This window comes from Bubalus bubalis, chromosome 4 (genome assembly GCF_019923935.1).
Source record: "Bubalus bubalis isolate 160015118507 breed Murrah chromosome 4, NDDB_SH_1, whole genome shotgun sequence".
Lineage (NCBI taxonomy): Eukaryota > Metazoa > Chordata > Mammalia > Artiodactyla > Bovidae > Bubalus > Bubalus bubalis.
This window is the reverse complement of record NC_059160.1, coordinates 12768021-12780399: the sequence shown is the minus strand read 5'-3', so window position 1 is coordinate 12780399 and position 12379 is coordinate 12768021. Positions and strand designations below refer to the sequence as shown.

The 12379-nt window shown below is 42.4% G+C and overlaps 1 protein-coding gene across 4 annotated transcripts in view; it reads right to left on the bottom strand.

Moving 5' to 3' along the window:
- SLC6A13 (solute carrier family 6 member 13) overlaps positions 1–12379 on the bottom strand; it is a 38660-nt gene that overhangs the window by 16825 nt on the left and 9456 nt on the right. For all 4 annotated transcript variants that reach the window (XM_025283008.2, XM_006069042.3, XM_006069041.3 and 1 more), the window contains 2 exons: positions 4758–4892; positions 1776–1916 (listed from right to left, as the gene is read on the bottom strand). In XM_025283008.2, the coding sequence (XP_025138793.1) occupies positions 1776–1916; positions 4758–4892 (276 nt within the window). The remainder of the gene's footprint in view (positions 1–1775; positions 1917–4757; positions 4893–12379) is intronic.

Here is a 12379-nt window from a genome sequence, read left to right as displayed (position 1 = left end):
CAGCTGGTAAAGAATCTGCCTGCAATGCAGGAGACCTGGATTCCATCCCTGGGTTGGGAAGACTCCCCTGGAGGAGGGCATGGCAATCTACTCCAGTATTCTTGCCTAGAGAATCCCCATGGAAAGAGGAGCCTGACAGGCTACAGTCCATGGAGTCGCCAAGAGTTAGACATGACTGAGCCACTAAGCACAGCACAGGGAACTAAGATCCCACATGCCTAGGAGCAACTAAGCTTGTGGGCCACAACTAGAGAGCCCATGAGCAGCAACAAAGACCCAACAGCCAAAAATTAAAAAAAAAAAAAAAAAGTCGGGGGGGCCGGGAGAGAGGGAGAGGGAGGGGGAAACAAAGAGAGGAGAAGAAAAAACACAATAAAGAAAATATCCAAACAGAACAGACTTTTTAAAACTTGATTCATTCCACAAATATGTTTTGAGGGCTCAGGATATAGCACACAGCACTAAGCACAAACCAAACCAACAAAGAGAAAAAGCCGGGTGAATGCCAGGGCCCGGGGCCGGGACAGGCACAGGCAGACACATTGAGCAGAACCTAGTGGATCAGTGACCCGCAGGGAGGGACATCCAGGATTGGACTTTTCACTTGAAAAGTAATGGCACGGAGGTGGTGGCAGAGAGGAACGAAGGAAGGCAGGCCTGGAGAGACAGCACACAATTTGGGGGCGAGGGGGGCCGAGTGGCTGCCGGGTCGGAGAGGACCAAGGACGTTCATCACCCCAGATGGTTCTTCTAGACAGCACTACTCTAGGTAACTTTTAATTTTATCTTTTATTTAATGTTTACTTTCTATTCATTAGACTCAGTAGTTCTATGGCCCTTATGGGCTCCTGTCTTAAAATGGAACCACAAGAGACAATTACTTGCTATTATAAATGATAGAGATACTGTATAAAATGGTGTATCCCCTGGTTCAGTCCAGATGAACTGGGAGTTGAAAAGGCCTAAAATAGCATCAGAAAGAAGACATGAGAAACAAATAAATGAAATAATATATACATATATATTGTATATAATACATGTACATATATAATAATATAATATATACATATATTATATATACATTGTATACAATATATACATATATAAATATATGTATTGTATATAATATATACATATATCAAACTAACCATGTCTCAGATCACATAAAGGGCTAAACTGCACAAAATGAAGTCAGTTCTGTCTTCATAATACGTGCATTTATAATGTGTTTGATGGAACCCATGAATTTTTTACACTGTCTGTAGGGCTTTTCTGGTGGCTCAGTGGATCGTGGGTTTGATCCCTGAGTCGGGATGATCCTGTGTGCTGAAGAAAACTAAGCCTGTGTCTCACGACTACAGAGCCTGTGCTCCAGAGACCAGAAGCCAAAGCTACTGAGTCCACGTGCTGCAGCTACCGAAGCCTGTGTGCCTAGAGCCCGTGCTCCCCAACGAGAGAAGCCACCGCAATGAGAAACCCAGGCACCGGAAGTAGAGAGTAACCACCGCTTACCACAACGAGAGAAAAGCACTTGCAGAGCAAAGACCCAGCACAAGCAAAAAATAAATAAGTAAAATTGCTTTTTAAAAAAAGGCCTGTGACATTTTCCCTGTGATGCTGGTGGATTCTCACTCTTATCTTTGGTGTAAGACCTCCGTGATGTCCTTGGAAGACTTCTAGAGCATCCCAAGTACGGGGTGGGGGCCTAGGTCCCAGGGTACAGGGATGATCCCTCTCCCCGGTCACCACAGTCAAGCAGGAGGGGGTGACCTCACCCGTGTTCCAGTCGTGGCGGCAGCTTCCCCAGGGCAGGTCGACGGTAAAGCTGCTGAAGAGGTAGAAGAGGGCCCAGGCCAGGACAATGATGTAGTAGATGTTGAGGAGGGTGACGATCATCTGGGAGGCGTAGCCGATGCCTGGTGGGGGCGGGGAAGGGGCAGACCGGGCTGGGGCACCAGGCAGGTGTCTCACTCTCCTGCCCACCCCTGCTCGGGAGAGGGTTTGTGCTCCACTGGGAGTGTCCTAAGATGTGGGATTCGGACCCGGGCTTCCTACTCTCCTCCCCACCCCTGCTTCCCTGCCCTGCTTCCCGTGAACTTGCATCAGTCTCGGTGCTAAAACTCCACTGTTTCCAATTCCAAGTTATTTTACACACGTGTAAGGCTAACTCCGAGATTCCAATAGCTTATGTTCCCTGGAATTCATCTGATATATTTCTGAAATATAAAAACACGTTCTAAGAGCAGGATGAGACAGTTCACAGAGGAGCAAGTGCACGTAGTGAATGAGCGTCCTCAAAATGCCCTCACGCTCCCTCATCCTAGGCATGCAAACTGAAACGATGAGGGGCAACATTCTGCACCCGTAACACAGCGAGCATTTCTACAGACGCTGTCACTTGGTGAGTTCCAAACTCGTCCACGTATTAGGAGAATTACCTGGCGATATTTTTAAAATTCCAAAGCCCAGTCTGGATGCCAGACCAATTTAATCACAACCTCTGGGGGTGGGGTACAGGCCTCAGGATGTTTTGAAGGTCCCGGGGTGTTTCCAATGTGCCGACAAGTTTGGGAACTAGGGTCATGACTCAGAGCTGTTAAAGATATGGGAGAAAGTCCTTATTCAAGTTCAGTGACTGTACGTCAGTATAACACTTCCATAAGCCAGATCAAGAGACATGGACTTGGTTGTCCATTTGATCCCGTGATTCTGAACTTGGGAATTTATCCCAAAGAAATAATTTCAAAAAGAGGGGGGCTATTTCTACCAAGATACATGGTAGCAGGGTATAACAATTCTGTAAGTAATCAAAAATAAGCATAAATTTTGATATATCCATCTGATGAAAGTTTATGCAACTCAATGATTGCTGTGTAGAAAATGGAAAATAACACTAACTAAAACAGAAACACAAATAAGTAGGAAAAAATTCTTAAAAATAAAAACAAAAAAAGAAAAACGAAGAAAAAAACTATATATTTCAAACTAATAGATACATAAATTTTAATATAGAGAAAGAAATAGTGAAATAAATCTCTCCAAACTACAAACAACCCAAATGTTCTTCAATGGGTGAATGGTTAAATAAATCATAGTACATTCATCCATGCCATGGAATATGGCTCAGTAATAAAAAGGAATGAACCACTGATACCAGGAGCTTCCCAGGTGGCATTAGTGGTAAAGAACCAGCCTGCCAATGCAGGAGATGTAAGAGACTCGGGTTTGATCCCTGGGTTGGGAAGAGCCCCTGGAGGAGGGCATGGCAACTCACTCCAGTATTCTTGCCTGGAGAATCCCATGGACAGAGGAGCCTGGCGGGCTAGTCCATGGGGTCACAGAGTCAGAAACTACTGAAGTGACTTAGCACACACACACACACACACACACATACGCACACATGCATTGATACCCGAGCAATCTGGGTGTATCTCCAGGGCATGATGCTGAGTGAAACAGTGGATCTCAAAAGTCACACACTGCATGACTTCATTTATATAGCGTTCCCCAATGACAGAATCACAGAGCTAGAGAACAGATCGATGGTTGTCAGAGGTTAGGGATGAGGGCAGGGAGGGGGTAAATGCAACTATAAAGGGGCAGTGGAGTGGAGTTCTTTGTAGCCACGGAACAGTGGTGGTGGTCGCACAAATCGACACAAGTGATCCAATTACACACAATTACACATACATACCCTCACACAAGCGAGTGCATGGAAACGGGTGAAACCTGAGCAAAGTCTGTGGATGGTACCAATGTCCATTTGCAGGTTTTGACATTGTTCCATAGCTATATAAAATTTTTACCATGAAGGAAAACTGGCTGATGGGTACACGTGACACTCCTGGGCTACTTTTGCAACTTTCTGTGAACATATAATTATTTCAAAATAGAAATTTAAAGAAAATCCTAAAGAGAGAGGAATATTAAAACACCCTAAGTAACTGCTGTGTCAAGATAGTAGAATTATTTATTTATTTATTTTGGTGGTGCCTTGAGGCTTGTGGGATCTTAGTTCCCCAACCAGGGATTGAACCCAGGCCCCCAGCAGTGGGAGTGTAGAGTCTTCTTAATCACTGGACCACCAAGAAAGTCCAAAGATAGTAGAATTATTAATGGATTTTTTCTCTCATTAAAATTCTTTTTAGAGACTTCCTTGACCACCCAGTGGTTAGGACTCTGTACTCTCACTGCCGAGGGCCTGGGCTCAATCCCTGGTTGGGGAACTGAAATGCCACAAGCTGCATGGCACAGCCAAAAAAAAAAAAAATCCCCAAACTAAAAACAAATTAAAAACAAACAAACAAAAATCTCTTTTTAAATGCTTTCCATTGATTAAATATGTTTTTAAAAGCATAAAATTATTTGTATGTATTGCAAAATATATACAGGTACAGCTAAAATAGCTTTGCACTCTACTTATTAGCCAAAGCCTTTGTGCCACCCTCAACCCCGTCTTCTCCTCCATCCTCTGCTGGGCTGAGTGACTAGTTCTGTCTTGGGCCCACAAGTGGAGTTGTTCAGTTACTCAGTTGTGTCTGACTGTGACCCCATGAACAGCAGTACGCAAGCCTTCCCTGTCCTTCACGCTCTCCCTGAGCTTGCTCAAACTCATGCCCCCTGAGTCACAAGTGGAAGGTTTAACATAAAGACCCAGGGGCTTATCTCCATTAGCACTGCTGCTGAACCCCCCAGTTATTCCAAATGCAGTTTATAACCTGGTACAGAGACTCTGGTGTCAGGGATGAGCAACTCACCCTCAAAGATGGGGCAGATCTTCCTCCAGGCAGTGATGCCCCCCTGACTGGTGTACTGGCCCAGCGCCGTCTCCAGGAGGAAGACAGGAATGCCGCAGGTAAAGAGGAAGATGAGGTAGGGGATGAAGAAGGCACCTGCAGGTGGGAAACAGGCTGTGTGTTCCTTGGCAGTAGCCGTCTTCTGGTCCAAGTCCAACTCCTCCCACCACCACTGCTTCCAAGGCGGGGGTGGGGGGGGGTTGCTGTGAAAAACTGGGAACACTGGTCTAAATGTCTGGAACCAAGCAGAGATCAAGTGTCACCAAGTTACTTAGGACCTGGCCAGTCCCTTTCTTCACTCTGAAGTTTCCGTCTATACCTACCAAGGTGTACTTCCCATCAACTTCAGTTATCGCCTAAAAAACACATAACCTATGGCCATCGAAGGAGCTCCTGGAATCCCAGAAACCACGAGCATTCACAGAGCCCACAGTCCAGCATGTGTCGAGGAAATGATTGCTCTCAATGTCAGAGAGGGATTTTTAGCAGACTGCAGTCAGATTTCCTTTTAGTAATCCTTTCTGTTTTCACAGTCATTGGCTGAAACAAGTCTACTGACTCCAGAAACGCTGGCATTTTCTCCACCCTAGACCTCTATCTGCTGGCATCAGGGCAGGGAGTTCATAGGACAGAGACCCAGGGAGCAGAGATGTGCACAGAGAGGGACTTCCCCGGTGGTCCAGCGGTTAAGAATCAGCCTGCCAATGCAGGGGACTCATGTTGAATCCCTCATCAGGGAACTATTATCTCTCATGCCTTGGGGGCAGCTAAGCACACCACGACTAGAGAGCCTGAGCACTACAGTGAAGACCCAGCACAGACAAAAAAGAAAAAAGAAATGTGCATAGAGAGACCCAAATATCCGCAGAGGGTCCCCTATTAGCTTGCAGCTGAGTACTGGTCAGTACATATGTGTGAGGAAACCACTCAGGAAGGGAAAGTATCTCTCAAAAGGATTGAATCCAGTGGTGCTTATGCAGGGCTGGGGACATTCCAAACATTTAAGGAAGAAATAATTCCAGTTCTATAGAAACTCTTCCACAGAATGTAAAAGGAATTCTTTCCAACTGATTCTACAAAGCTAGCATTACCCTGATAAGAAAAGCAGGCAAAGACACGAAAAGAAAACTATAGGTCAAACTTTGATGAACATAGATGCAAAATTCTAAAAAATTTTTAGCAAATCAGATCCAACAACATGTATTAATAAAAAGGATAATACATTACATAGTGGGGTTTACCCCAGGAACACAAAGTTAACATTCAAAAAAATCAATCTGTGTATCATATTAATAAATTTAAAGACAAAAAAACCATATAATCACTGCAATAAATGTAAGAAAAGCATTTGACAAAATCTAACAGCTATTTGTGATTAAAAAAAAAAAACTCTCGGCAAATGATAAACAGAAGGAAACCCTCAATCTGAAAAAAGACATTTACAAAACATCCTCAGATAACATCTACAAATAACGGTGAAACACTGCTGAACTTCTGAGATCAAGACAAGACAAGGGTAGTCTTACTATTTCTTACCATTTCTATTCAATACTGTTTCCATCAGTATTGATTCTAGTCAAGGCAATAAGGCAAAAAAAAAAAAAAAAAGGATGACAGCCTATCTAGAGTACCCTCTGGAGTCTGAAACAAATTCACAGAAGCAGAGTATAGTGATTACCAGGGTCTGAAGAAGGGGGAAACAGGGAGGTGTTAGTCAAACGGTACAAAGTTTCTGTTACCTAAAATGAATATGTCCTAGAGCTCTATTGTAATGGCAGTGCCTGTGGTGAACAATATCTAATTGCTTTCTTAAAATTGTGCTAAGAAGGAGGAGGGGCTACACCAGCTAACAGGGCACACAAACTTCTGGAACACCTGCCACCGGCAGCAGGTGAAGGTTCCTATATCTGCTTGACGGAGCTACTCAACTGGATTCCTGGACTTCTGCAGAGGCTCTCTCATCCATGGGTCTGACTGTTCTCTGGGGGGCCATGCTGAAGGGCAGAGCCAGTTAACAAGGCATTGCAGGTTCTGCTGCCAGGAACGAGCCTATATACTTATTCTTGCTCTGAGGAGATTGTTTCAACTTCTGTATACATCAGAATAGGTTAGACCTATGTTGTAGTACCTATTATTCTGCCAAATCTCAGTGGTTAGACAAAGCAAAAGTATATTTCTTGAGTTGCTGGGAGTGGCTGAGGCAGTGAGGAAACAGGCACAGAGAAGTCAAGGAATTGGCTTGAGCTCATCTGAGTGACTTCTTCTGACTTAAGCTTGCAGTGTGCTTTGAGAGATGCTCCACCAGATCACCTCAAACTTTGGTCCCTTGGTACTACCCATTAGCAACTGTCGTAAAAGATCAAGTCCTAAGCCTTTGCAGTGGGAGCACTGACTCCAAGACCCAACCAGAGAATTAACCCTCAGTTCAGTTCAGTTCAGTCGCTCAGTCGTGTCCGACTCTTTGCGACCCCATGAATCGCAGCACACCAGGCCTCCCTGTCCATCACCAACTCCCAGAGTTCACTCAGCCTCACATCCATTGAGTTGGTGATGCCATCCAGCCATCTCATCCTCTGTCGCTCCCTTCTCCTCCTGCCCCCAATCCCTCCCAGCATCAGAGTCTTTTCCAATGAGTCAACTCTTCACATGAGGTGGCCAAAGTACTGGAGTTTCAGCTTTAGCATCATTCCTTCCAAAGAAATCCCAGGGCTGATCTCCTTCAGAATGGACTGGTTGGATCTCCTTGCAGTCCAAGGGACTCTCAAGAGTCTTCTCCAACACCACAGTTCAAAAGCATCAATTCTTCGGGGCTCAGCTTTCTTCACAGTCCAACTCTCACATCCATACATGACCACTGGAAAAACCATAGCCTTGACTAGATGGACCTTTGTTGGCAAAGCAATGTCTCTGCTTTTGAATATGCTGTCTAGGTTGGACATAACTTTCCTTCCAAGGAGTAAGCGTCTTTTAATTTCATGGCTGCAGTCACCATCTGCAGTGATTTTGGAGCCCAGAAAAATAAAGTCTGACACTGTTTCCACTGTTTTCCCATATATTTCCCATGAAGTGATGGGACCAGATGCCATGATCTTCCTTTTCCGAATGTTGAGCTTTAAGCCAACTTTTTCACTCTCCACTTTCACTTTCATCAAGAGGCTTTTTAGTTCCTCTTCACTTTCTGCCATAAGGGTGGTATCATCTGCATATCTGAGGTTATTGATATTTCTCCCGGAAATCTTGATTCCAGCTTGTGTTTCTTCCAGTCCAGCGTTTCTCATAAAACCTCAACATAGTAATGGCCATATATGCTAAGCCTACAGCAAACATTATTCTCAATGGTGAGAAACTGAAAGCATTCCCCCTAAGATCAGGAACAAGACAAGGGTGTCCACTTTCACCACTATTATTCAACATAGTTCTGGAAGTCCTAGCTACTGCCATCAGAGAAGAAAAAGAAATAAAAGGAATCCAGATTAGAAAAGAAGAAGTAAAGCTCTCATTGTTTGCAGATGACATGATACTGTACATAGAAAACCCTAAAGATAGTATCAAAAAATTATTAGAGCTAATCAGTGAATTTAACAAAGTTGCAGGATACAAAATCAATACACAGAAATCACTTGCATTTCTATATACTAACAATGAAAAATCAGAAAGAGAAATTAAGGGATCAATGCCATTCACCATTGCAACAAAAAGAATTAAATATCTAGGAATAAACTTACCTAAGGAGACAAAAGAACTGTACACAGAAAATTATAAGACACTAGTGAAAGCTGACATAAGCAGATGGGTAGGATATTCCATGTTCCTTAAATATTGTGAAAATGACAATACTACCAAATGCAATCTACAGATTCAATGCGATCCTATCAAATTACCAATGGCATTTTTCACAGAACTAGAACAAAAAATTTCACAATTCATGTGGAAACACAAAAGACCCTGAATAGCCAAAGCAGTCTTGAAAAAGAAGAATGGAAGTGGAGTTATCAACCTTCCTCTCTTCAGATTATACTACAAAGCTACAGTCATCAACACAGTATGGTACTGGCACAAAAACAGAAATATAGACCAATGGAACAAGATAGAAAACCCAAAATAAACCCATGCACCTATGGGTACCTTATTTTTGACAAAGGAGGCAAGAATATACAATGGGGTAAAGACAGCCTCTTCAATAAATGGTGCTGGGAAAACTGGACAGCTACATGTAAAAGAATGAAATTAGAACACTTTCTAACACCATACACAAAGATAAACTCAAAATGGATTAAAGACCTAAATGTAAGACCAGAAACTATAAAACTCTTAGAGGAAAACAGGCAGAACACTCGATGACATAAATCAAAGCAAGATCCTCTAGATCCACCTCCTAGAGTAACAGAAATAAAAACAAAAGTAAACAAGTGGGATCTGATTAAACTTAAAAGCTTTTGCACAGAAAAGGAAACTATAAGCAAAGTGAAAAGACAGCCTTAAGAATGGGAGAAAATAATAACAAATGAAACAACTGACAAAGGATTAATTTCCAAAACATACAAGCAGCTCATACAACTCAATGCTAGAAAAACAAACAACCCAATCAAAAAGTGGGGAAAAGGCCTAAACAGACACTTCTCCAAAGAAGACACACAGATGACTAACAAACACATAAAAAGATGCTCCACATAGCTCATTATTAGAGAAATGCAAATCAAAACCACAATGAGATATCACCTCACACCAGTCAGAAAGGCCGTCATCAAAAAGTCTACAAACAATAAACGCTGGAGAGGGTATGGAGAAAAGGGACCCTCTGGCACTGTTGGTGGGAATGTAAATTGATACAGCCTATAGGGTAAGAGAGTTAGAGAAGGCGACGTTCAGAAAAAGAATGAGACTAGCACTTTACTGGAACAGATGACCTTTAATGAAGCAACAAGGGGCAGCAGTCAGATTAGCGAGCTGCTGCACTAACCTAAGAAATGAATAAGTATATATAGGCATGTATGTGCAAAGTTACTGTTTTAAGGGGGCCTGTTCTTCTCCAAGATTGTTCTGAGTAGTTATCTCTTAAATGGCTGGGGAAAGGAATTTTGGAAATTGGCCAGAGGCTGGACTGGGTGGGAGCTGGGTGTAATCAACCTAATGTCCATTTTTACTTCAGGTGAGAGAGTTCTTTGTTTTGCATAGAATGGTGGAGAGGACCTGGAGGGGAGTTTTAACTCCAGGCTACTTCCAGCCATGCAACTTTCCTTCACAGCCACTATGGAAGACAGTATGAAGATTTCTTAAAAACTAGAAATAAAACCACCATATGACCCAGCAATCCACTCCTAGGCATATACCCCAAGTAAACCAAAATTGAAAAAGACACACATATCCCATTGTTCATTGCAGCACTATTTACAATAGCTAGAACATGAAAGCAACCTAGATATCCGTCAACAGATAAATGGATATAGAAGTTGAGGTACATAAACACAATGGAGTATTACTCAGCCATAAAAAGGACCACATTTGAGTCAGTTCCGATGAGGCAGATGAACCTAGAATCTATTATACAGAGTGAAGTAAGTCAGAAAGAGAAAGATAAATATTGTATTCTATATATGGAATCTAGAAAAATGGTACTGAAGAATTTATTTACAGGGCAGCAATGGAAAAACAGACATAGAGAACAGATGTATGAACACGGGGAGAGGGGAGGGGAGGGTGAGATGTATGGAAAGAGTAACATGGAAACTTACATTACCATATGTAAAATAGATAGCCAATGGGAACTTGCTGTATGGCTCAGGAAACTCAAACAGGGGCTCTGTATCAACCTAGTGGGGTGGGATGGGGAGGGAGATGGGATGGAGGTTCAAAAGGGAGGGGATATATGTATACCTATGGCTGATTCATGTTGAGGTTTGGCAGAAAACAACAGAATTCTGTAAAGCAATTATCCTTCAATTAAAAAAAATAAATTTAAAAAAATGTGCTAAGAAGATGAATCTTACATTGTGTCCTTATCACAAAAAATTAAAATAAAAAAAGGATAAAAGGAAACTTCTGGAGGTGATGGGTATGTTTATGACATTGACTGTGGGAATGGTTTCACAGTGTGTGTTTACCTCAAAACTCATTGAGTTGATATGTTAAATGTGTACAGCTTTTTGTAAGTCAGTCATAACTCAATAAAGTGTAATTAAAAAGAAAAGAAGGACTTCCCTGTGATCCAGTGGCTAAGACAGTAAGAAAACAAACAACCCTTTTTTTTTCAAATGGTCAGAAGATTTGAACAGGTTTTCACCAAAAAGAAAAAAGAAAAAAAATTATGTGAGTTGCAAATAAGCACATAAGATGGTCAATATCATTAGTCATTATAAATTTAAAAAATGAGGTAATGCTACACACCAATTAGAAAAATTAAAAAGACAGACCAGGAATTTCCCTGGTGGTTCAGTGGTTAAGACTCCACGCTCCCAATGTAGGGACTGCAGTTCCATCTCTGATCAGGAAACTAAGATCCCACAAGCCTTGCATGTGCGTGGAGCAGGCAAAAAAAAGTAAAAGAAAAAAAAGACCAAGTATTGGTGAAGATGTGGAAAAGCTGGCACCCGCATACACCGTTGGCAGGAATGTAAAATGGCACAACCGTTTTGGAAAAGCGTTTGGCAATTTCTTAAAAAGTTAAAGGTGCATTACCATATAATCCTGTCATTCCACACCTAAGTGTTTACTCAAGAGAGGTGAAAGCATATGTTTATACAAAGACTTGTACACAAATGTTCTTAGCAGATTCATCTGTCATACCTAAAACCTGGAAAGAACCCACATGTCCATAAACAGGAGAAGAGATAAATGGCAGTCCACCCATCTAATGGAATGGTGGTCTAGTCGCTAAGTCGTGTCCGACTCTTGCGACCCCATGGACTGTAGCCTGCCAAGCTCCTCTGTCCGTGGGATTCTCCAGGCAAGAATATGGAATGGGTAGCCATTCCCTTCTCCAGGGAATCTTCCTGACCCAGGAACTGAACCCAGGTCTCCTACATTGCAGGTGGATTCTTTACTGACTGAGCTACAATACTATTCAGCAATAACAAGAAAGGAACTACTGAGACATGAAAAAGATGGATGAATCTCAAAGTAATTACGCTAAGTCAAAGAAGCCAAATCATGATTCCATTTAAGAAAAGTCTAAGGAATGCAAACTAGTGTATAGGGACAGCATGGATAAAGAAAATGCTATATGTATCAGTTCAGTTCAGTTCAGTTTAGTTGCTCAGTCGTGTCCAACTCTTTGCGACCCCATGAATCACAGCACACCAGAGTGGGGTATTATTCAGCCATAAGAGAGAAGGAAGTACCATGCTTTGCAACCATGGATGGACCTTGAGGGTATCATGCTAAGTGACATAATTTATACAGAGAAAGTAAAGTAAATATTGTGTGTTCTCACTTATATGTGGGATCTCAAAATAGTCAGATTCATCAAGGCGGAGAGTAGAATGGTGGTTGCCAGAGGCTGGGGGTGGGAGACATGGGGAGATAATCAAAGGGTACACAGTTCATTATAAGATGAACATTTCCTGGGGATAGAACTGTACAGGGTG